Source organism: Fusarium keratoplasticum, chromosome 2 (assembly GCF_025433545.1).
Source record: "Fusarium keratoplasticum isolate Fu6.1 chromosome 2, whole genome shotgun sequence".
NCBI lineage: Eukaryota > Fungi > Ascomycota > Sordariomycetes > Hypocreales > Nectriaceae > Fusarium > Fusarium keratoplasticum.
Window position 1 is genome coordinate 1,859,883 of NC_070530.1, and position 23,469 is coordinate 1,883,351.

Sequence of the window (23,469 nt, forward strand, 5' to 3'; positions counted from 1 at the left end):
CCTTGACGGCCGGGTGCTTGCATACTCATGCACTCGGGCTGGCGCCCGGAATGGATGGCTACGCTTCTCAGGCTCAGAGCAGCGTCCATGGTTCTCACCACGGCTGTACCATATACGAAGCACGGCGACTGCAAGTGCCGCTCTGCTTGGTCCTGAGGCTGGTCTCTGCGTTCACCTACCGAAGCACAACTGCCCAATTGCTATGTCTAGATGGGGAGACTGTTGATCGAGACTAGCTCGAGCAGACGGATCTCTTCTCGAGCGGCCATGGTTCGCCGCGTCTCGGCGGCCCGTGATCTCATCCCGGACTGCGTCAAGGAAGGGCTCTCGAGGCCTTTGTGTGGCCTAGATGGCGAGAGCCGTGGGGATTTGCAGCATGGCCCTGCACTTGGACACGGCTTCCTGCCTTTGATTGTTACCGTGAGCTCCGTCAACATCGCGGGCACCCTCGGCGGCTCTCTACTGCTGCCAGTCATTGATGGCGGTTAGGCCATGCCTTACACCGCTCCTGGATCTGCCTATCTCGATCATCCAAGAGATGTCCAGAATTTTGGCTTTTTATTAGAACCAGGATCATCGAGCTCCCCATAATTTTCATGTCTCCTTCCCGTTGTCTCAGGCTCGCACAACCCAAAGTCATCCCCATCCAAAGGTCCCTGCCCCCGGCCGGTGACCCCGAGTCTGCCATTATTTCTTCGAGAGCATCGGCAGACTGCCTGCTTGGGACTTAGCTCCTTTCCCCTTCTACTTTTTGCTCAGACCTGTACCACATGTTCTCGCCGTCGCCCCCTTGAGCCTCTCTGATCCCTTCTTCTCAGTCTGTTCCTGTACGATCCTAGGTCAGCCACCGCCGCCTGAAGCCGCAGCGAGGGTATATAGACAGCGAGATCCTGCACTCGCGCGGTTGTGCCTTCTCTTGTATCGTCATTGCTCTCAATTCCCTCGCAGCAGCCCAGCACTCCGCCTGTCGTCCGTTACACCAACTCATCGAACGACGTCGTCACTCGGCCGTGGATCGAAGACAGCCACCTCTCTCGAACAACGTAACCTACAAAGGAGAAACCTTATCAGCACGAACAGACTCGTTTAGGATTTACGAGGTAGACAAGGGTGAGACATAACTATTATTCTGGAATTCCTCGATTCACTATCGAAGACCTGGCGGTGCCTGGATGCTTTGACGGGCTTGTTTAGAGTTTCAACCGCTGAGCTATCCGCAACCAACGGAAACTCTTTTGGGTTTCTTGGGCTTGGGGGACTGGGCGTTGCCAGTTCCTTGCCAAGACCAGTCAACGCATACGTGCTTACTGAGCTGCTCTGGGCAGCTTTCTACAGCATTGTCGAATCTGGCACGCACATCTCTCTCCCTCAGCTCGGACCTGGGCGGTTTTCTTTGAGTTCCAGTAGCAACAGAATGCTGAAAGCTGGCTCTTTGGAGAAGAATGCCTTGGAAGCAGGGTCAGACCGGCATCTCCAATATGGCGGCTTCGTAACCGGATTCATACACATTACACTGGCGTCTCCGACTTTCATTCACCCCCTTGGCACGCACCTTCTAGTACAAATGAGTTTTCTAGAGGTTGAGAGCTAACCTGTTTGCCCATGCAGGTCCAAGAACATAGTAGAAAACAATAGGAGTCAAGGGGTTCCTCACATTCGAGGGCAACGACAAAGAACCCCCATCGTTCTCAACTATCGATTCTCCAGGTACGAGCGCTACCCCAAACTTACCACGATTCGGACGGAGAATGGCGGTTAGCTAAGAAGGAATCTTGCCGATAAGTGCCTTATCCGGATCCCAGCCTTGACCACAGGTGGTTCGAATCTGGCCGACTACTATTGCGAATTGCCAGGTGGAGTACATTCTCGATTGCGACAGCGAAGCGTCGCTTGAGAGCCGCGCATGAATTCTCAAATTCCCAAGGTACGGTGAGGTCGTTCTCTTTTACGGAGCGTTGAGGTGCCAGATTTGGGGGGGACGATGCTTGGCTGTGTATCTCCATCTGGAGTGGGAACGGCATCTAGTAGGTTCGGGTACACCAGGGCCAGCGCTCTCAAGACTCTCACTCAATACTGGTACGTATGATACTTTTCTTTTGCCTTCTGAGAAACATTCAGCTTCCTCCTCCTGACATACCGCGGCGCGGTGGGTTTGATTGCCGCTTTCCCTCAGCTGCAGCTCGGAAAGACAGACCTGCAGTTAATGGTATTCGGCTACACCTTGTTCCTTGCAGTGGCTTTGAATGCTCGCTCCGGCTGTCAGTCAATCAAGGTCAACGATAGACAGCTGCGTCGTCCGAGCAGTGCCAAGTCTTGCTGGGGGTGGCCAATCCACGCAAGGATTGTGCCCTCTGCAAGAAATCTGTGGCGTCCTGTTTTCGGCTGCAGTTCTGCGTGCTGTAGTGCTGTGCACCTTTGTACTTCGTGTTTCGTGCGCCAGCAACGGCAAGCCTAAGATTTCGGCCCCAGTGGACTTGCGTCTGGGGGTCTGGAGTGCTCTGTTGCACCGGGCAAGCATGCTTGTATGGCGCATGGCGAGAGGGATCCGGTGCTCCAAGCTGTCATGACAAACTACAATTGGATGACAAACAATCTGCATGACTCTGGGGCAACCTGGGGGCGTGGTTGCGCTGTTATCGACGTTGATGATGGGATTGACATTCGGCTAACTGAACAAGACAGCAGACATCCCGGGCTGAAAAGCAAGACACGTTGCCATGTAGCCGCTCAGACGACAGACACACATCCATGGCTGTTTCAACAACAGAGAGGGTTTCCTCGCCTTCTGGGGGAGGAAATAAAGACTCGCCAGACTTGTCATCGCCGTTGGGACCAGGGGCTAATGCGTCGTCACTTGAACAGGAATTCGAATCTTCGCCGCCCACGATGGGCTACATGGATATGGCGACGCACGCGGGAGAAATGAGGTGAGTTTTGATGACATGCGCTTTTTCCTTTGCATCTTGTTTCATCTTTTTACCCTCCTTGTCAGCGGCATGTTCTGTTTGTCTCGAGCTCTTTACTGCGCCTTCTGTTGGTTGAGTATCTCTACCCTTGTTTCCCCAGCCTACCTTACTTCTTGATGGCCTTGGTCGGTACTCCGCAAAACATGGGTTCTGCTGCGGTGGGCTTAGTAGGCGCATTGCACATTTTAATTTCCCTTGAACATGATTGATGGCTCAAGAACAAGTGGCTCACCAACGTTCGCAAGTTGCGAACGGGGAACTGGGATCTAGGATCTGGGGTGAGCTCCGCCAGGGACCACTTGGATGTGATAACCCACGTCGGTGGCGGCAATGGTTGACTCGAGTGCGTGCTGCCGTCTGTCCCTTGGCTTGGGCGTTCAGCTCCGTTGTGTTGTACTTGACGTTATCCATCATCATCACCCATGACAAGAGCCCTTGCTGCAGGTTGGGCTTGCCCTGTCTCGTCATTTCACTTTTATTGTCCCGTCACATTCTACCTACAGGCGTCAGCTATCATTTGGCGAATTGAGCCGATGGATGTCATTCATTGCAGGCCTCAGCAGGTCGGTGGTGGCGTTGTCGGGCTTCTCAGACAATGAATGGATGGATGGACGGATGGACGGATGGACAGACGGCATAAACACTGACTGGACGGGCTAGTTGCCTCGCTCAGTAACTTGTCAATTTTGCTGTTGTTGCAGTTTTCTCTGCCGGATCTAGCACTACAGAACCCCCTGTCAGTTTTCGTTTCTTTTTCCTACAAGGTAGCCGGCCTTGGTCTCTGCCGCTTATACTGGATTCGATTCGAGGACGGACCCTCTCTGTTGCTTGTATTCTCTCTCCCCGCCCAACGCGTTAGTTAGAGGCAACGAGCGAGCGAGAGGGGAAATCTCTGCCGAGACCTAAGTTGGTCACGGTCAACGACTGCTTCAATTGCCCACTTCCCTCCCATCAAATCAACTCAACTTGTCTTGGACTCGTCAGGATACGAGTTGTAAACCAGGCCAGGCCAGATCAGATCACAGACACAGACAGAGACAGGCCAGGCCCTGGAACCAACAGTCCTTGTCGGGTCAGCTTGCTCAGCTGCGACAAGTCGGATTAGTTCCCCAGCATTGTCTTCCCGTCCTTGTCATTCGAGCATTCCAATCCCCATTCTTAACTCGGCTTCCCCAACCCCAGCCCATCCGTCCATCCATCCAGTCGCTCGAGCAAGCCAGCCAGCCTCCCCCTCTCTCCTGCTTGTGCTTTTTTCTCTCTTATCCCCCTCCCCGCTGTCGCCCGCAGAGCAAATCCCTGCTGCCCGTCCCTCCACCACTCTCGCTCCCTTGTTGAAATTTCCCAGCCAGGTCGGCCGGTGTATCCAGCCAGCCAGCCAGCCCGATTGCTCATCACTTTCGCTCGCACCCACGCACGCACACACACTCACACTCACACTCACACACACGCCGCCCATAAAGTGCAGCCCACGAACGTCGTCGTCCCTTCCCTCCATACCCCCCTCGTCGGTGGCTTGAGGTTGAGCAATGGGCACGCTGTTCTAACGCCCGGGGTGCCGCTGTCACTGCCGTTGCCGCCTCGCCTGAGGATCTAGTCTATCCTTTGGTGTCTACCTCTGACTACGTACCTGCCTCCGACCTACCTACGACCTACCTACCTACCTTGCCTATCAAACCTCCTCCACTGTGTCTATCCTATCCGTCCACTGACGGGACGCATGGTGGAGGGCTCTGCAACCTTCTCTGATTCCCTTGCCTTGCCTTGCCTTGCCATGGCTCTCTGCCTCACCCCGGAGCCACTCCCGCGCTTACTTTGTCTCTCTTCTTCTCCCTCCTCTTCCCCCCTCCTCTGCAAGCCTGCTGCCGTTGCCTCGTTGCCCGCTGCTGCCCACTGCCCAGTGCCGTGAGCTGCTGCATTTCCCGCAGCCTCTCGAAACCGTGCTGGCTGCCTGTGGCACACCAACGGTGGACGGTGATACCTGAGGTGCGCTGCAAGCTGTGATACGGGGAACACTGTATTTCCAGGGCATGGCAATACAGCGTCTCTGTGGCCGCGTCCTCTGCCGTTGCCGTCGCTGCTGCTGCTATTGCCATCCATTTGCTGCTTTTGTTGCCGTTGCCGTTGCTGCTGCTACCTATTGCCCGCGTCCTCCTCGCTACCGCTACCGCGACCACTGTCTGCCGCTCCCTGGCCTAAGGCCGATCCGCTGATGAGGCGTCAGATACCCCCAAGAAGCCAGCACCTCCTCTTTGACGATAGAGCCCACCCAGTCCTCGTCGCTCTTGAACCTGTTCCATCCGCCGGTCCTTAACTCGGCTGCGCAGTACCCCCAGGACGGAGGTGCCTTTTTCCAATCTCAACCTGCCGGGCCTCAGCTGTATCCGGGGATCGACGTCCGCTCACGCCTTGGCTCCAAGTACGTCGTGTTGTCTCTTTTCTTTTAAAGCTCTCCCTCTCACTCACTTTCACTTGTCCTTCTCGCTCTCACTCCTCACTCCTCAACCTCGCCCTCTAGAGTCAGGGTCAGAGTCGCACACCTTCTACCCTACCTTGCCCACTTGTCATTCCGATAGAGAATCAGTCAATCAATCATTCATCCCACTCCTGTTAACCCTTCAGTCTTCGGGAGCCGCCTCGAACCGACCGATCAGCTTGTCCTGTTTGGCCGGCCTCCCAGGCGCCCCCTCCCTCCCGTTACCCCCATCCTCGTCCGAGACATGTGCCGGACTGGATATGTCAAGCACCAGAGAGAAGCTCTCTTGAGCAGCAACAGGTAGAAACTGACTGCCGTCAGCAGTAGCACTTCCTCGACGGGAATGGCACATCCCTATCCACCTTCACATCGCACCGCAGCTCTTCCTCACCCAGGACCTCAGATCAGTACTCGAGACCAGTACACGCCTGCGACGCCCTCCTTCAGAAGGCCGTCTGAACACGCTACCCGCTCACCATCCTTTGCAACTCAGCATAGAGGCCGTCATCCCCTGTCTCCGACGACGAGCCCCAACACCGTCTTTTCCACTGCTGCCCCAAGCATGGGCTCTAGTGGCTACACAAGCCGACCGGCCCCGAACAACATTCCTCCCTTGCAAGCAGTCCACATGATGGGCAGCCTTCAGTACGCCGACGGCGCGGGAACGCCTGTCAAGGCCGAAATCCAGGGTGTAATCGACAAAGGCTTCTTCCTCTCGGAGAACGAATGGACCTGCTACCGCAGAAACTACTTTTCTTGCATCTGCTCCTTCTCACTGAACCCCCATCTTCCCGGTGTGTCTATCCAGTACACCGCGACCGGCTCCAACCAGCCAGTCCAAGTCTACGGCTTTGCCATGTGCATCTCGGCCGTTGTATCCGACAATGAGCAGCACAGCATTGAACTCGTGCAGCACACGCCTAAGCGGGACAAAGGTCCCATCATGAAGCCCGAAAGGGTTCGCCTGGGCGTCAAACCACCCCAGGCGAGCCATCACCACCACATGGGCATGTACCCAGACGTGGCCAGCCGCCCAGTCTACTCGGACAGCTTCAGCAGCCAGCCCGGCGGCCAGCAGCTCCCCACTGAACACACTTTTGAGCGTATCCAGTTCAAGCAGGCCACGCAGAACAATGGCAAGCGCAGAGCTGCTCAGCAATACTACCAGCTGGTCGTGGAGCTGTGGGCTGACGTTGGCAGCCAAGGCAGCAACGGTGACCATTTCGTCAAGGTGGCCACACGCAAATCCGCAAAGATGATTGTTCGGGGCCGATCACCCGGACATTATCAAAATGACAGACGCGGAAGCCAGAGCAGCGGACCAGGTGGCTCGGCTGGTAACCTTGGGCCATTTGGACCTATGGGCGGAATGCCGGATTTCAACGCCAACCCCATGATGAACGGGCCGGGATACGGCGGCGGCGGCGGTGGTGGGTTCGATAACCGAGGAAACATGTATGGCGTGCGTCATCATGATATTCCACCCGAGTCGATGATCTCGACCGAGGAGGCCAAGGCCATCAACACGGCCAGAGAGTATCAGTATTACCCAGGGACCATCTACGAGACTCAGAGCGAACGGGTTGAGCTGTTCAACCCTCGAACAGAGCGTGACGGCGTGGTGCCTCACATGGCCACCGGGCTAGACGTGGGCGCCAAGATCAAGACCGACTACGATAGTACTACACTCCCAAGCATCTTTCAACCTCCGGCACATCTCGGGGATCGCACGCCTGCGCCATTCGAGGGCAAGTCGACATCGAGCGGCTACTATCCGACTTCCATGATTCCCTCGTCTGGAATCAACATGACCATGACATGAGCCACACATGGATGGCTCAAGATACGCTCTAGGGAACGAAACGAGACGAGACGAACCCGCACACGAGCGAAGAAAAGAAGATGGAGGAATCAAGTAAAGGTTCAAAATTGCATACTTTCGTTGGACACACAAATTCTCTACAAGAAGAAAGGAGAAAAAAAGACGCCAAAAAAAAAAAGAGCAAAAGACAAAACAAAACAAAACAAATAAAAGAATCATGGGCATGGGCATGGGCACGGTTACAGGCACAGGTACGACTACGGGCATGGATATGGGCATGACAATGGCATGGGTTTTTGGGTTCAGGAACCAGATCGATCGATCTGAGGTTAAAGTTCTTTCGTTTGAAAAGACAGGGGCGCTTTGGGACAGCAGCAAGCGAACTACCTGTGACGGTACGCACGCATGGGGGGACAGAAGGCCAGGCCAGGGGCAAGAATCAAAATGACGACGATGGGTACGGCACTTGGTCAGGAGTTGGTTGTGTGGCATGACTTGGATGTCTACTGCACTACACTACACGGACCGGGGCTGAGAATGTAAGAGAGGCAGATGGCTCGACAAGAAGGTCAAAGGCAGAGAGAAGGGGGGATGGGAGGATACCCAGAGTGTGCATTTCTTCACTTCTTCTGACACATGGATTTACTACAAGTTTCATTTTCTCAACTGAATGTAATTTTGGTCATTTTTCATCTTGTCACCCCACAGCCCTAGTTAACTAGGGTCTTCTCTTCTTGCTCCTCTTCTTACACCTCCTTTCTTTTGACACTCTGCTTGGTTACTTTGATATTTCGATTGGCTCCTGTGGCTCGGTGAGGGAGGGGTATGAGGAAAGGGCGCACTCTGTGGGTGAGGAGGATGAGACATGAGAGGGAGACATGGGCGTTGGCAAGCTGAGAGAGAAGTAACTGGGCGTCGAGCTCAAGGATACATACATACATACATGGCCAGGTAGGTTGGTAGGCGGGCAGGCAGGCATACAGACAGGCATATTGGGGGGGCTCGGTGGTATGCGGGAACCCGTTGGGCCAGTGTTGATTGGAGGTTTTCTCGGGTGTCTGGTCATTTCTCTATTCTCACTATCGATGCATGTCTTCTCGTCACTTGGCCGGTCCCATGACTTGATTTCCACCAAAGACGGCACGGCGGCTCCGTCAGTTTTCGGTGAGGAGGGATCTTGCATGGTCTAGGGAGCGAAGCAAGGGAGGGAGTGAGTGAATGATGCTTGCTTGCTTGTTCAGCTCGTGTCGTATCGTTTCGATTCGTTTCGATTCGGTTGCGTCGTATGGGTGCGAGGATGGCGTTGATTTATCCAAAGAGGCTTGTCGAGGTTGGAGGGGCGTGAATGTGATTTACGGGTATCTCGTCTTGTCTTGTCTCGAACATGGCATAAGATGACGGCATCTCGAGGTCTCAGAGGTCAAGATTGCCAAGTGCATACGTCGGGGAGGCGAGAGCGGCAGTTATTATAGTGTTTATCGGTTGTCAGGCATAAAAACAAAAAACGGTGGCCACGCCAACATGATGCTGTAACACCCCCAGCTCAGCCTTGGGAGAAACCAGCAAGCGAACCCCTGGCCCCGACGCTGTGCCGTTCCACCCTCACTGGTACAGTATGTATGTGCTCGGTACATGGTGTTTATCAGCAGATTTTACCAAAGAGGTTGGATGACCCGTGCTTGAAGCGGTTGTTGGATTAAGGTTGGCACGCTAGAGGGGGATTTTCCCGGCGGGAAAGGCGCGGACCGTCCCCATCAGATTAATTCATTGTAAGGCAAAGGAAAATAATTTCAATCAATCAAAAACTCGACGGGGAATTAATTGCCATCTGACAGTCCAACGATGGCAAATGGGTTTTGGTGGTCGATTACTCGACCTATTTTAGCCCGACGTCGGTTGAAGTCTAAAAAACTTGGCCAAGTGCGACAAAGCAGGGATAAAATCGGCACGCACGCACTGTATGTAAAAGAAAGCGCTCATCTCTTCTCTTAGTGGCTATCACCTACAAGGGTTGGAAACAGTACAGGGCAAATCTGGTAGGGGGGAAGGGATCGGCGGGGCGGGTTCGTGAGAGGGTCTAGGGTTGAGCAGAGAGAAAGAGGATCGACGCTATCGCAAAGTCTGGAGCGGGAGAGTGGATCAGATCGGGAATAAGCCAAGACGGGTATTGACGAGGCATAGGAGAGGAGGTTGGTGATAGTAAACAGCTGTCGTCGAGTAACACGGTGAGATGAGACTGCATGGCCTAAAAGATGGATGCTGCAGTTTCTTGGACAATACCCGAGTCGAGGCTGCGGCGTGAAAATCAAAAACACCACCTCAGCTCAGCTCAGCACGGCTATCTACCCATCTAGGTATGTACACTAAAACCCAACTGCAAGTGCTGCTCGCAGACATACAGACATACATACAGACGTCAGGCCATGTCTACATTGGGCGGCCGACCGGAGACAGACATCGACGAGATGCATCAGGGTCTATCACGTCCGTGCTGTGTCACTCTCACAGAGGCCCATCAAAAGACCCTGTATGCATCAAGCCTGCCTTGCTGACTGAGTATGCCCTCATCACAAACAATGGCGAGATTCACGGAGGAGGGGGGAAAGAAAGCCCCTCCCCTCCATCTTCCCTGTTATCCGGTCTCCTTTCTTTCTCATCCCCTCCACCGAGGCGGGTAATCATGCAAGCCTCCTTTCCTGCGTTGCGCTGTGTTGCCATCCATTGCTGCCACCACTTTCACATCTCCCGACGTGTTGCGGCATAAGCGTCACATCTCGATGAAGCCAGCAGCCCGGTCGGCGGAGGCGGAGAGGGAGCCCGCTGACGTGGGTGGATGGTAGTAATGCATGCCGGCATTGACCTCTTGAGATCAGGCTCTGTATTCGATCAAGCGAATTGGAGGGAACAGAGCCATCACATGAGAAGGAGTGTGTTCAGGCAGATGTCACTCGGTAGATTCAAAAATCAGGCTGAGAAAACAACTCCCCCCCTAAAGTAATCGGAGCAAAAAACAAAAGACGCCAAGCGACTGCCCAAAACAAACAGGGTTGATGAGCCTCATGCAGGCCTCTACACCGGTCGCACCCTGCCAGAGAGGCTCCACCGATGAGGCCTTCCTCGGACGCCGGTTTAGAAAACCTCCCCAAAGGGAAAAGGGAGGGAGGGGCGTGGTCTTGTATATGTGGGGAGGAAAGAGGTGATAGGCTGAGACGGATTCTGATATGTGACAGGTTTGACGGGGGGAAGAGAGGAAAGCTTGGCGGGAGAGGTCTGGAATGCAAGTCACCAGGTCGTGCTCTATATCACGGCATTTTGGATTTATTCCACTTGAGATGTACTGCCTAGAACCTCCAGATGGCATCCGACATCTTGGCCACCGCCCCCATCTCGGCCGTGTCGTGCACCCTCACCACGTCGGCTCCGCCCTGCACCGCCGCGGCCACCGTCGCCGCCGTGCCCCACGTCCGCCGAGCCGGCTCCGTCACCCCCGTGATCCTCCCGACAAAGCCCTTGCGGCTCGAGCCCACCAGCCACGGCAGGCCCTCGAGACCAGGCCAGTACCGCAGCTCCTCGAGACGTCGGAGCAACTCGAGGTTCTGTGACCCAGTCTTGGCGAAGCCGATGCCCGGGTCGAGTACTATCCGCCACCGCCGGATCCCCGCCGCCTCGGCCGCCGCCACCCGCGAAAGGAGCTCCGACGCCACAGTTGGGATCAGTCCGTCCGGGTACGACGTGAGCTCCGTCATGGTCTGCGGCGTCCCGCGCATGTGCATCAGGCAGATGGTCTTGTCGAGCCGGGCCACTGTTGGGAGCATATCGGCGTCGAGCACACCGGCTGATACATCGTTGATCATGTCTGCACCGCTGGCTATCGCCTGCTCGGCTACTGACGCCCGATACGTGTCGATGCTGATGACTATATCGCGGGCCTCTGGGATGGAGCGGATGAGCTGCACTGCTGGCACCACGCGGGATACCTCCTCGTCAGCTGAAACCTCGGGTCGGCCAGGCGCAGTGGACTGGCCGCCCACGTCGATAATAGACGTCCCGTCCCTGACCATGTTGATCACCGTCTGAGCGATGCTATCCTGAGCATGCACGCCGCCGTCTGAAAACGAGTCCGGCGTCAGGTTGAGGATCCCCATGATATGCGTCTTCCTCTTGCGCGCGAGTGGCGTCAGGGGACTCGAGGACGGCGAGAGGGGTGTCATGGACGACAGGGGCTCTCCGAGAGGTAACTCATTCAAATGGTCCTGGATGAGCTTCCACGGCTTGGAGGGATCCAATGACTTTGCCGGGATGAGCCTGAGGCGGTTGTCAGATTTCCTTGTCACACGGCTGACGAGAAAAATTCAACTTACTCGGCCAGGGGTCTGAGGACAAACTCCCTCTCCAGGATGCCGATGTGAGGAACCTTGAGCCGCTCATGGTCGACCCTCTCGTCGCCGTATAGGAGAATATCTAGGTCAATGTTGCGTGGGCCCTTGTCAATGACCTTCTTCCGGCCCATTTCATTCTCAATGGCTTGTAGTTGATCCAGCAGAGCCAGGGGCTCCAACTCGGTCTCGACCTGGATGATTGGTCAGCCCTGAGAGCCATACATCTTCTTTCCTCTTGATATACACACCTCACAAGCTCCATTGACGAAACGGTCCTGGTCCGTCACATACATGGGCTCCGTCTCCCAAAGACTACTGGTCCTCTTGACCTTGATGCCTCGACGGTCCATCTCGTTGCACGCACGCTCAATCTCTGCAACGCGGTCTCCCATATTGCTCCCCAAGGCGATATACGCCGTCGTCTTGCGCGGTCCGCTGTTGCTGCCGCTACCACACGAGCACGCGCAGCCGCAGGCTGAGCGTTTCAGTCCAGGCATCGTCGCGCAGAGGCGAGGTCGCACCGCAATGGCCGAGGGCATCCGGCATGGCGAGGCTGAGGCAAAGGCCCGCCTGGACGGGTATGCAGCATTGCGTGTAGTGGCGAGGCTGCGTATCAGCGAGCGGGAAGGAAAAGATTTTCTCATGGCGATTTTCGTCTGCCGCCGCTACCTACCTACATGCTGGTTCGCGGGACTAGGTTATGGTGTTTGAGCGGGTGGTGAGTGAGCCTCCATGGATGGAGAGGTTGCAAAAATTTGGCGCTAAATCGACGAGCTGGTGGGGCCTTGGTGAACGGTAGAAGGTGGACGCCATGAAGAGGCGTCTAGGCTGACAATGAGTCGTCTCTTTAGAGTTTTGGGCCCTAACATTTGGGCCCTGGATGAGTTGAGTTGAGTTGATACTGTTCAATCTGACTCAGAGTCAGAGTCGTTGTCTTTTGGTGGCTTTTGGGGCTGACGTTGAACTTGCAGTGGTTGTCATTGTCCATGTCACGGGGTCTTGAATAGCGTCCGAGGCCAAGACCGTCTTAGTCAAAACTAGGACCGAGAGCACATGTCAGAGACACAGAAGACTGTCGTCCAACAATGGATCCCAGCCTCAGCTGATAATTGTAACAGGGAAGAAAAAAAGAACTCACTTTGTCTGTTTCATCTGATAATCTCATTTCTCCTCAGCGATGAACCGACATAACCGTTTAAACCGAGCCAAAAAAGGCAGCCACGCAACTCTCGTCCCTCGGCATCTTCCCCAGATTCAATTTCAATTGTGCGCTAAGCCAAAACCGGCATAACCCCCCGCATCATCCTCCCATCTCCGGCTCCAAGCCTCGGCATGTGGTCCATCCGTCGTCCATCTCATCGCGAAAAGCCAGCTTCTGGCCTCTTTCTTGCATCCCCCCCTCAGCTGATCAAACAACTTTAGGGGCTTGTTTATAATCCCTTGAGCCCCTGCTGACCACGCTTGCTAACTTCTCCATACTCTTTCTTTCTACTCCTCCTCCACTTCCTCCTCATCCACCAAGCGAGCAGCTCTTGTCCTCCATCTACAAAACATTTAGTCGCCAATCTAGACATCATGGCCTCCCCACGTACGTCATTACCCCGGAATCGCATTCGCTCCCCCGTGATGGCGCAAGCAAATCGCTAACCAAACTCTCCTTCATGCAGAGAAGCTCCGAACCCCCATCACCGATCTGTTCAAGATCAAGCACCCCGTTCTGCTCGCCGGCATGAACGTGGCTGCCGGCCCCAAGCTCGCCGCCGCAGTCTCCAACGCCGGCGGCCTCGGTGTCATCGGAGGCGTCGGCTACACCCCAGAGATGCTGCGCGAGCAGATCGCCGAGCTCAAGAGCTTCCTCGTCGACAAGAACGCCCCCTTTGGTGTTGACCTGCTTCTCCCCCAGGTTGGCGGAAGCGCTCGCAAGACCAAGTACGTTTTCTTTCATCCTCCACATTCCGGCCCTCCACTCCTCCATCACATGCAAATTTGAACACCTTGGCTGACTCGTGACACTCCGAAACAGCTACGACTACACCAAGGGCAAGCTCAATGAGCTGGTCGACATCATCATCCAGGAGGGCGCCAAGCTCTTCGTCTCGGCCGTCGGTGTCCCCCCCAAGGCCGTTGTCGACAAGCTCCACGCCAACGGCATCGTCTACATGAACATGATCGGCCATGTCAAGCACGTTCAGAAGTGTATCGACCTCGGCGTCGACATCATCTGCGCCCAGGGTGGTGAGGGTGGCGGCCACACTGGCGACATCCCCACTACCGTCCTTATCCCCGCCGTCGTCGACATCTGCAAGAAGCACAAGTCGCCCCTGACCGGCCAGCCCGTTCAGGTCATTGCCGCTGGTGGCATTCACAACGGCCAGCTTCTTGCTGCCTCCCTCATGATGGGCGCTGGCGCCGTCTGGGTCGGCACTCGCTTCATCCTGACTGATGAGGCTGGCGCCCCCAAGGCTCACAAGGAGGCTGTCCGCACCTCTGGCCACGACGACAACATCCGCACCATCATCTTCACCGGTCGACCCATGCGTGTGCGCAACAATGAGTACATCAACGACTGGGAGACCAACCGCGTGGCTGAGATGAAGGAGCTCGCCGCCAAGGGTGTCATCCCCTACGAGGCCGACCTGGACAAGCTGTCCGAGAACGCCAACGACAACGATGACGAGGAGGAGGACATCTTTGACAAGTACCGCCCTTACCTCATGGGCAAGTGTGCTGCCGTGGTTAACGAGCAAAAGTCGGCCAAGGCCGTCGTGGACGAGTTTGTGGATGATGCCGTCGCTTGGTTGCAGAAGGGCAACAAGATGATTGCCAAGCTGTAACAACCTTTTTCCTTTGACGCTCCTGTTTTCTGGATACCTTATTGTAGACTATAGCATCACCATGTAGTACGCACCATTGCGGCATGAATTCATTGCTTTACTTGATCTGACACTTGAAAGTTTTAAAACAGTGTAGACTCTTTTTTATCGTAAACTAAGGTAGGTAGCAAACATCAAATCTCTATTTCATACTAGGTAACCAAAGCAGCCAACTTGGGACATCGCATGTACGCCAGCTCCAAAAAGCACCCCGCCCCAGACAGATTCATGCCATGCCATGCCGAGCGCACGTAGGTATATGCGCCATGATTTGCTCGATGCCATATTCTCGAACCGGCCCATGCCTCTCTCTGCTTTCTTCTTCTCCTTCGGCGTCCCCTCGAGACACGGGAACCTCATGCTTCACATTCTAACTTGTCAATTGCACATCTGTTTAGTTGCCAAGGTAAGATCGGATGGCTCCCTGGAGCCGGGAGGACACCTCGCCCGCCATTTGTGTCAGGTTCTCGAGATCATCACCGGCCGTGATGCCAAACTTGCGCACAAAGTCCTTGGCCGCCGACTCAAGATCGCCGTACTCCTCCTCAGGCTCATCCTCAGGTCGTCCAAAGTAAGCGTTGGACGAGATGGCACTCGCGCCCTCGAAGCCTTGGAGTCGGGTCTTGGCCTCAGCCTGGGCGTTGGGGTCAAAGGCACCCTTGCCGAAGAATTCGTCTGATGAGATGCCCTTCTGGGCACCGAACTTGTCGCGGGCATATCGCTCCGAGTCATCTGTCTTGGGTTAGCACATACTTGTTCAGATAGATGCATAGGTAAAACTTGCCAACAGCGGCAGCCTTGACAGGTCCAACGGAACCGAATCCACCAGCATTCTTCTTGGGGGCGGCGGCAGCCTTGGGACCACCAATTTGGCCAAAGCCCAGTCGTCCAATGCCCATGCCCAATCGCTCAACCTCGGCATCCGACTTCTGGCGTGTATGCGATGAATAACTGTTCTTGTTGGGGCTGACGGGGGTGGGAGAAATGATGGCAGCAGCCGATCCAGTAGCAGCCTTGGTCGCAGGGTCCTCTTCCGCGTCGGGGTCGTAGCCAAGCTTCGCGATCCTGTCGGCCTCCTCCTTGGCCTTCCTCTCGGCCTCGTCAAAGTCGATGGCGTCGCTAGTAACCTTCTTTGCGCCCAGCTTGGTAGTCTTCTTGGCACCGAGGACATTGGCCTTGCGGGGACCACCAATGCCACCAGTCTTGCGGAGGGCAGCCGATGTCGTGATTCTGCTTGCGGGCTTGGACTCGCTCGAGGCGTTTCGGGCAAGAGGCGAAGAAGCGCGGGCAATGTCCTTGCCGTTACCGTTACCGGCGTTGAGGAAAGGAGAGGGCGTTCGGCCCATCACAGGCGGGGTCGCAGTGCGAGAAACGGGGGGTGTAGGCTTCTTGATGGCAGGCTTGTCCCAGGAAGAGAAGAAGTCGTCGTCAGGCTCGCCGGCGGGGGTAGCAGAGCCGTCATCGACAGCATCGGTGATGACAACCTCGTCGGGGAAACTAGACACATGTCAGGTAGGCATATCAAGGGGCGCCCCAGGGGAAGAATCAAGACATACTCTTGGGCGTCCCGCGCAGCGCGTCGCTTAAGCTCGTCCTTGTACTTGGTGGCGGCGTTAGATTGGTACTTGGTCTTGGGGTCCTTGCTGTTCAGGGCAGCGGTGCCGCCATTCTGCTGGAAGAACTTGGTGGCAGACTCGTTGCCACCGACCTTCATCAAGCGCAGCTGGTCCCATTGCCACTCTGTACTCGGTCGTCAGTCTTGTAGGCGATGAGGGAGGTGTCGCAGGCTACATACGGTCGAGGTTGGTTGATCGCACGAATGAGATATGCACACCCAGGTTTCGGTGGTTGGCGGAGCAGTCCAGGCAAAGGTAGATGCCAAAGGGGACTGATGTCCAGGTAGGGTTCTTCTGGCCGCAGTCGAAGCAGATCTAGGTTGCATAATGGTCAGCGCTGCTGCCACGGCTGCGCAAAGAGTGTTTGACAGCTACATACCTTGTTCGTAGGCTTGGTCTTCAACTTCTCAAAGATCTTCAGCGACTGCTGCTTCGTCGCAAGAGCGCTCATGTTGACTTTTGGGCCTCGATCAGGCAGGACACAATGTTCTGGAAGGGTTGGCGAGTACTTCGGGAGCTCGAGAGGCCGCTTTAAGGTGCGACGGCTATAGGCGACGTGTCAAAGAAGAGACAGAGTCCGTCGGGCTAGGGAGGTCTCAACGTCAAGTTGGGCGCCGGAATCGTTCAAGGAATAATAAGGAGTCGGTCATCAAGGGCAGGTGTCTCTAAGGTAAAGTGGCATATCAGTCACGCTAGTCCCGATTCGGTCGCATCTCTTCCCCACGTCGTTCTGCCGGGCGGTGAAGCAACTACAGCATGGAACCCATTCCATCGTGGAGCTCCAATTGAGAGAGGCTCGAGATGCAGTCCACTCCTACGTCAGCCTTTTGTTGGTTCAATCGTTGGATTTATTGTCAGGACAATCGTCCTGATACCATGGCTGCTGTGAGACCGCCAGGATGAAGCCGACCACCACCTTACTTCCGATCCGATCGACCGTCTTCGTGGGGTGCCCCTCCAAACTACAACCTCTCCTACTTTCGCGATGCTATGCGACACATAAAGGCGTGGGCGCAACACCCCAGGGCCCTAAGCGGAGGGCAGTAACGCCATTCAACGATACCGGATATGTTCCATGGAGCCAGCTCTCAGTGGCAGAGAAGGCTGGCCGAGCCACACAACAGACCGTCAACTTTGGCATGATTCTGATCGGCCTCGTGCTCACTGTAAGTCACCTTTCCCGCCAAGGCATGCGACAAGTTGCTAAACGTCTAGTAGGGTGGCGTGACATACTTCATGTGGACCGAAGTCTTTTCCCCCGATAGCAAAATCTCAAACTTCAATCGCGCCGTCGACAGAATCAAGGACGACCCTCGATGTTTAGAGCTGCTCGGCGATGCCAAGAAGATCTCGGCGCATGGAGATGAAACATTCAACAAGTGGAGACGGGCACGCCCTGTTGCGTATGTATATCACATACTTACATTGGGCAAGTGCTGACAACTTTAGGTCCACGGAGTCTGTTGATGCCCAGGGAAACCAGCACTTGCTGATGCATTTCTATGCAAGTTCACAAGTATACATAAAGTCGGACATATGCTAACCGCAACAGGTCGAGGGGCCATTGAACAACGGCGTTGCGCGACTACACATGATCAGGCATCGCGGACAGGGTGACTACGAGTACAAGTACTTCTTTGTGGATGTAAAGGGCCACGAGAGGGTCTACCTCGAGCACGAAGAGACAGCAGCTTCGAAAATAGGAAAGAAGCTCAGCTTCTTTGGTGTCAAGTGGGGTTGAATCACGGCACCAAGTGTATCAATACTGTTTCCCACCAAGGATAGCATTCGGCCTTGGTCTGGAAAGCCTCTGCTATGGCCTCGACGATGTGATGAGCAGGCATGGTTTCCTTGTATCATATCCTGGTTGCTTGGCCCCCGGTCAGCTTCCACTTGTATCTATGAACTTAGCTGATGATGTTGGATATTTCCCATGCCCGAAGGCGGAGTTCTCGATGGGCCATCTATATTTAAAGAGCTGACCTCTTTCATTGGGTTCGTCGATGTCAAGTGACGCTTCAATTGGACGACCGGAGGACAGCATCTGTTGCTAATCCACGGTCACTTCTCATCACTCCCTTACAAACCTCTGGTCAATCACACTGTCATTCCTAGCTAAACGCTTCTCCTCACCTTGACCTACCAACACTCAGGCGAAACCACCTTGAGCCAACTCTACAGCCCTTCCTGTTAATCCGACACTCTCTAGTAAACATACATCACTGTCTGATGTGTTCGCGCTGAACATAAATCCATTTCCACTCTCCAAAGCTGATCGACTACATTCTCAATGTGTCCCTATTGTATGGCTTTGCTAAGCCATAACACCCTAACGATGGATGCTAGCAAGTTCTTACTTGATAGGGGCAGTCTATGAAGCTATTTCTACTCATTAGCACTGGGATATCCGTGTAAGGGCATCGATGCGTTTTGAAGTCACCATGCTGCAAAGGCCACCACACTCGGGCGTCGTTCAGACGTGATGAGTTTCTGGGAGGTTACAATTTCATGCTTGATCCATATCTTGAATTTGCATAGAAGTTAGAAGTACTGATGTTTCTCATCTCTGCGAAGTAGACATCGTCAAAGGGCATGAACTGCTCAGTCTTGGACATTTAGCCAAATCTGTATTTATATCATTCACTCTCCAAGTGAGAGAACGCGATGCCCAGATCACCGGGCTGTTTTCGCAACTGAAAGGACTTGGTTAAACTACTGAACATAACCCGGTCGTTCTTGAGATATTGGTCACGTTTACGCATCGTCGCCGCTCATCGCCTCTTTCATTTCACAGAATGTCATTGCTTGCTGACTTAATTGACGAGCAATCCAAAAGAATACGTCAAGACAGCCAGTGAAGAGATATGAAGTTATAAACACAAGGATATCACAACGTGCGCTTCAACATAGTGGCCAGCATCCAAAACTCCTTGCAGATATATCCCATGTTAACAACCCATCTCGACCATCCTCTTACTTCGATGAGAATGGGTGTTTACTTCAATGCATCATTAGCCAAGCACAACCACCAAGACGATTCTGCTCGACACTTACAAGTACATAAGACACAGCGCATATTGCTGTCCTGGCTTACGCGAGTTGGCTCTGTCAATAGACATTGGCTTTGGTCCAAGTTGGAGTAGTATGCCTACCACACAAGCAAGTGGGAAGGTGATGCCTTTTGGGCTTGGTTCCAAACTGTCAGGGATAGCATTGGTTTACCTCAGAGAAGAACTCGAGCCGGGAGCAGGAGACGGGCCGTTTTACCAGGTTGGAGAACAACATTGATCTCAAGCTTGTTGAGAGGCGAGGCCCCCCTGGTGTTATGAACGATGTGTTTTGGTCAGTTACTACAGAACAGGTTCATGATTGGGTTCTGGCTGGGAGACAATTGCCCCTACTCCTTAAAGGACGTTAATCTAGCCGTTTGATCCTATGTAGTTGACCTCAGGTTAATAGCTGACGGTTGCGTTTCAACCCTATCCAGAACCATTGCACCCAGAGTTCTTGGCAGTTCACTGTAACTTAATGGCTGTGGGAGGAAGGACTGGAAACAGCCTGTAAGCTCATGAGGAGGAAGATACTATCACTCACAGCTACGAGCGGCTTGGTTCCAAGGCCATAAACTCCGACCATCTCAAACAGTTTCGACCACTTAAGGTAGCTCAACTTAGAGGGCGGTTAAAAACACAACTGGCCGCTTTCCTAGTATCCTGCATTCGCCAATGTTTCTAGTTATCGAACCAACCACGAACTATCGCAAGGCTCAAATATAGCTATACCAGTGCAAAAAGGAATGCGGTAGGATCTTGAGCCTTGTCGAATATAACTAATCTCGCCGCTTCAGAACTATGGCCGTATGAACTGTTTCAAGCGAGTGTGTCGCAGCGCTTAAAGTCTTGACTGCAGCCGTGTTTCATGAGCTATGGAACCCCTTGTAGTCTCATAGCATAGCAGCTATTGCGAGTCTCAAATCTTCAACCCCAGGATGACACAGATGGAGTAGATAGTAGGACGAATGATACTTCGTTGATGAGCTTGATAGTTGAGTTTCGTCAACCTCAGGCCTGAACGAGTTACAACGACTTGTAACTCGGCAATACTAAATTTTCTCAATAGGGATGTGGTATGACCACCCGTTCGATATTGGTCTGCCAAGGAACTGGTTCTCACAGTCAAGGCATGCTAGTAGTTCACCAACATCTAGGATCATCCCAGCCTCGGTAGACACGTTCATCGTAGAATTCCACAATGTGACATGAACCATCATGCCGAATCGACCGCTCTATACCGAGGCCGGTAATAACCTCGGGTCGCTTGTCCACGCCTCATCTCACAACACACCCTGGCCGTGAAGCTGTTAACATCGGCATGGGCTCTCAGATTCACCCCCCATAAACTCCCATGGAACTACAAAGCCGAATCACGTACTCATAGTAGCTCATACAAACACCTCGGTCATCGAAGTGCACGGCATCACCTCGGCATCCCGCTACAGTGGGTGTGCAAAAGTTCCGACAATTTTCCGCCCAGCCCCCTCATCGTCGAAAACACGAAAATACCTCTTTGTCTTTGGCACGCGATTTCTCAACCAAAAATGCCCAGAATAAGGAATAAATCACATCATTCTCCTCATAAGAGGACGAAGATTGTGACGATGTATGATAATGGCGTTTCAGTCCCTGATATCATAGCCAAAGAAGGCGTCACGCAACATGCGATCTTTGGCATCGTGCGACGTTACCGGACCCAAGAATCAGCTAAGAGTAAACCACGCTCTGGGCGCCCGATAGTCTTGTCAGACCGCGATAAAAAGCATATCAATTTAATCATTGATCGTGACCCTTTCGTCACATACTAAGAAATCCTCGATAAGGCCGGTCTACGCTGCCACAGGTCGACTATAAGGCGATGGCTCATTAAGTCAGGGATACAACACCACCTCGCACTTCGTCGGCCATTTCTAGGGCCAGCAACAGTCGCAAAGCGCCGGGCTTTCGCTGAGAAATACCGACATGAAGATGCTTCATTTTGGTATAGTTGGTGGTTTTCTGACGAGGTCTCAATTGACCGTACGGACGGTGATAGAACTAAGTGGTGTTTTCATAAATACGTAAGTAACCCCCCCCTTTTTCAACCTCTATTTCTAACTATACCATAGGGCGAGCGGTTAAGGAAAGACAAAGTGCAGCCTCAAAGGAAGCCCCTAAGACACTCAAAGATGTTCTTTGCCGCCTTTTCCCTTACTAGCTCATCTGAGCTTGTCCCTCTCGAGGGAGACCCCCTTGCGAGGCGTCACGGCGTTACCGGGCGTATTATCTTGGAATGTCTAAAGGAGCATCTTCCTGAAATCCCTGACCCAGACGGTATCACCTTTCAACATGATAACGGGTCAACTTTCAGGGCCAAAATCGTGCAAAATTGGTTGAAAGGATGGGCACGAAGAGAAGGGGTTATTCTAGTCGACTGGCCTCCGTATAGCCCGGATTTGAACCCCATAGAAAATCTATGGAAAATCCTCAAAGAGAGGATTTGCAGCCGGTATCCAGATCTCGCAACACTTCCGGTTACAAAGGAAGCTTTGGAGACCTTGATCACAGCTGCGCAAGAGGTTTGGGCTGACATTGAAGATGAGGTGTTTGAAAACCTGATAAATTCGATGCCCGGCCGTATACAGAGCCTTTATGACGCAAATGGCTACTACACTAAGTATTGATATATATCACTATAAACTACGATTTTCAGGCTTCAAAATGATATACATTACTTCTTCATTAGTCGCGAATTAAGTCCGCAATAGCTGCTTAAAGATGGCGGATAAAATCGAGGTGGTTGGGGTGGAGCTCTAATTGTCGGAACTTTTGCACACCCATTGTACGTAGCGGCGAGGTTGTGGGAAAACGGGCCGCGTTTCCACCGGCAGCCATCTTTCCCCAAGAACGGGCCAAGGCATGTGATTATGCGGGGGACAAACCAACAACCTCGTGTTTCTTGAGCCGCATGGGAGCCTCTCGACGTCAGAGAACTTCGAGGCTGGAGGTTGATTTAACTTGCTTTGTTGAGTAGTTGGGTAGGTAGTCTTCTATTGACTAACACCCAAGTTGAGAACTACACTTACACTACCGTCTCAAGCACCTATTCATTTACATAATCAGGTACGGAGTGATCGTCCCATCCCCAAGTGTCGACAGTCGGCGAAACCTTGTGAGGAACCAGACTAGAGTTCCTCGACGAAGGCATCATGACCATCCTCCACACTCGTCATACGCCCACGCCTACAGTACTGTACTGCGGCTCAGCGATCGTCGTTTTCTGGGGCAAAGGCGTGCGGAGTGAAATCTGGGGAAATGAACAGAGGTTGACAAAGGCTTGCCACTAGAGCCATGATCCGAAGTCGGATCCGCGATCTTTGTCTCTGTCTTCGGGGGTTCGGTCTCCATTCACTGATCTCGGGATGCCGCCATTCAAGACAATCTCGGTCTACGCCCGGCGTCTTGCGTCAGGAGGTCGTCCGCCAAAGCAACGCTGCGCCGGCAATTGCGAGCCTCGGACGAGCGGCTCTGCGGTCCCACGACTCACCCCCAGCATTTCATTCATCCAATTCCCCACGGGCCCCGTAAAACTGACGTTATCTCTTGGCTTTTGGATCGGGAGCTCTTGGTTCACCCGTAAAGGGGTTGATTAGTGCGCGAGAACACGTCTCTCCCCGAAGTCTTCTCGGATCTTCCGTCTTCCTCCGAGGAGAGACCCTGGATGCTCAAGATCCCTGTTGAGAACGTGCTTGCTCCTCACTGGTGAGCTCACCTTGGATTAGCCTTGGACCCTGCAAAAAGAGGACAGCGTGGTGGCTTTGACTTGACGCAAGCCCTCCTTGGCTGTTTCGAGCGCCTGGATTCTGACCGAGAATGATACGAGCCCATCAGCTAAACTTGCAGGGCTAATTCGCCATGTGCAAGCTCCAGAGGTGAAGTCTTTCCGCATGTCCGAACAGCTTAGTCGTTCCCCGGCTTGTTGGGAGCTAAAATATTAGCAAATAGCACCAGCACACCCGGGGAGGTGAACCTGGAATTGAGGCTGAAAGAATCATCCACCATGCTCATGCCGGGCGTACCTGATTAGATCGGGATGTGGTCCGTGGTGCCCGAACGTTCCGATCTTGGATGCGTCCACAGCTGAGAAGGTGCCTGTTGTTGACGAAGCTAATGGTGTGCAAGTTAAGACATCTTGGTTGATGCCGATGCTGTCAACGACTCTGCAGCAGCCCACTCAGAGCCTTTCCGTCATGGACTATTATGATCCGACTCATCACTTATTCAATAAAGTAAAAACCAGAGCTTGCG

At 53.7% G+C, this 23,469-nt stretch overlaps 5 protein-coding genes across 5 annotated transcripts; 3 read left to right on the top strand and 2 right to left on the bottom strand.

Annotated features, from left to right (window-relative positions):
- Positions 1-1,903: 1,903 nt before the first annotated feature.
- On the top strand, positions 1,904-7,261 carry NCS57_00250400 (NDT80 domain-containing protein; the record flags this gene model as incomplete). The annotated part of the gene is made up of 4 exons (XM_053052534.1): positions 1,904-1,924; positions 2,863-2,927; positions 5,188-5,382; positions 5,764-7,261. The coding sequence occupies 4 exons, from the start codon at positions 1,904-1,906 to the stop codon at positions 7,259-7,261; spliced, it is 1,779 nt and encodes a 592-aa protein (XP_052917780.1).
- A 3,341-nt stretch (positions 7,262-10,602) lies between these two features.
- Positions 10,603-12,284, bottom strand: NCS57_00250500 (Pterin-binding domain-containing protein; the record flags this gene model as incomplete). Its single annotated transcript, XM_053052535.1, has 3 exons — positions 10,603-11,566; positions 11,623-11,831; positions 11,889-12,284. 3 exons carry the CDS (start codon positions 12,282-12,284, stop codon positions 10,603-10,605), a joined length of 1,569 nt encoding a protein of 522 aa, XP_052917781.1.
- A 931-nt stretch (positions 12,285-13,215) lies between these two features.
- Positions 13,216-14,474, top strand: NCS57_00250600 (NMO domain-containing protein; the record flags this gene model as incomplete). The annotated part of the gene is made up of 3 exons (XM_053052536.1): positions 13,216-13,228; positions 13,308-13,569; positions 13,664-14,474. The coding sequence occupies 3 exons, from the start codon at positions 13,216-13,218 to the stop codon at positions 14,472-14,474; spliced, it is 1,086 nt and encodes a 361-aa protein (XP_052917782.1).
- Positions 14,475-14,907: 433 nt separating this feature from the next.
- NCS57_00250700 (Arf-GAP domain-containing protein) lies at positions 14,908-16,580 on the bottom strand (the record flags this gene model as incomplete). The annotated part of the gene is made up of 5 exons (XM_053052537.1): positions 14,908-15,249; positions 15,302-16,010; positions 16,070-16,253; positions 16,309-16,444; positions 16,509-16,580. The coding sequence occupies 5 exons, from the start codon at positions 16,578-16,580 to the stop codon at positions 14,908-14,910; spliced, it is 1,443 nt and encodes a 480-aa protein (XP_052917783.1).
- A 448-nt stretch (positions 16,581-17,028) lies between these two features.
- Positions 17,029-17,870, top strand: NCS57_00250800 (Mitochondrial import inner membrane translocase subunit Tim21; the record flags this gene model as incomplete). The annotated part of the gene is made up of 4 exons (XM_053052538.1): positions 17,029-17,295; positions 17,348-17,532; positions 17,579-17,633; positions 17,682-17,870. 4 exons carry the CDS (start codon positions 17,029-17,031, stop codon positions 17,868-17,870), a joined length of 696 nt encoding a protein of 231 aa, XP_052917784.1.
- Between the last annotated feature and the right edge of the window lie 5,599 nt (positions 17,871-23,469).